Here is a 658-nt window from a genome sequence, read left to right on the forward strand (position 1 = left end):
CCTGAGCAGTGGCTCCCTTTGCCCAGCAGCGCGAAAAGTGCTGCCCCCCTTGCATTTGGGCCTGGGAGATGACCCAAAAGAGCCCCGTGGTATCCCCAGGGCACGAGAGGCCGACCATCCCTGGTTTTCCAAATGTCCCGTTGCCCTGGAGTGGGTGCTGGGACTCCTCTTGCGGTCCATAGAGCCTGGCCAGTGGTGGGAGGAAGTCCCTGACAAATGCTGGGTTGTTTCCATGTCCGTGTACTGTTTCTCTACAGCCATTGTGATCACGGAGCAGCCGGTATCTGCCTCTGTTCCCTTGGGATACTCCTTCATGCTGCGGTGCAGAGCTGAGGGACGGACGTTGCTGCAGTACCAATGGTTTTGTCAGCACCAGGTAATGGTGGGAACAGAAGTGGCCCTGGTGTGGCATCAGGCTGTGTCTCTGTCCACAGTGATGGAACTGGCCTTCTGCAGGCTGACCTGGTGAGAACAAGGAGGATACTAGGAGAGGGGGAAAGGATGCATGTCCATGGCAAGGGCCTCTGCGGCTCATAGTATCATAGAATCATCAAATGCTTTGGATTGAAGGGACCTTAAAGCTCATCCAGTCCCAACCCCCTGCCATGGACAGGGCCACCTTCCACTAGAGCAGGGTGCTCCCAGCAAAGCCCCCGCG

The 658-nt window shown here is 57.3% G+C and overlaps 1 protein-coding gene across 1 annotated transcript in view; it reads left to right on the forward strand.

Annotated features, from left to right (window-relative positions):
• Positions 1 to 257: 257 nt before the first annotated feature.
• LOC104405420 (mucosa-associated lymphoid tissue lymphoma translocation protein 1-like) overlaps positions 258 to 658 on the forward strand; it is a gene marked incomplete at its 5' end in the record, with an annotated part of 26,056 nt that continues 25,655 nt past the window's right edge. Inside the window, one exon of the mRNA XM_010014142.1 lies at positions 258 to 376. Within this exon, the coding sequence (XP_010012444.1) occupies positions 258 to 376 (119 nt within the window). The remainder of the gene's footprint in view (positions 377 to 658) is intronic.

The sequence above is a fragment of the Nestor notabilis genome, unplaced genomic scaffold (assembly GCF_000696875.1).
Source record: "Nestor notabilis isolate BGI_N333 unplaced genomic scaffold, ASM69687v1 scaffold2045, whole genome shotgun sequence".
In the NCBI taxonomy this organism is placed as follows: domain Eukaryota; kingdom Metazoa; phylum Chordata; class Aves; order Psittaciformes; family Psittacidae; genus Nestor; species Nestor notabilis.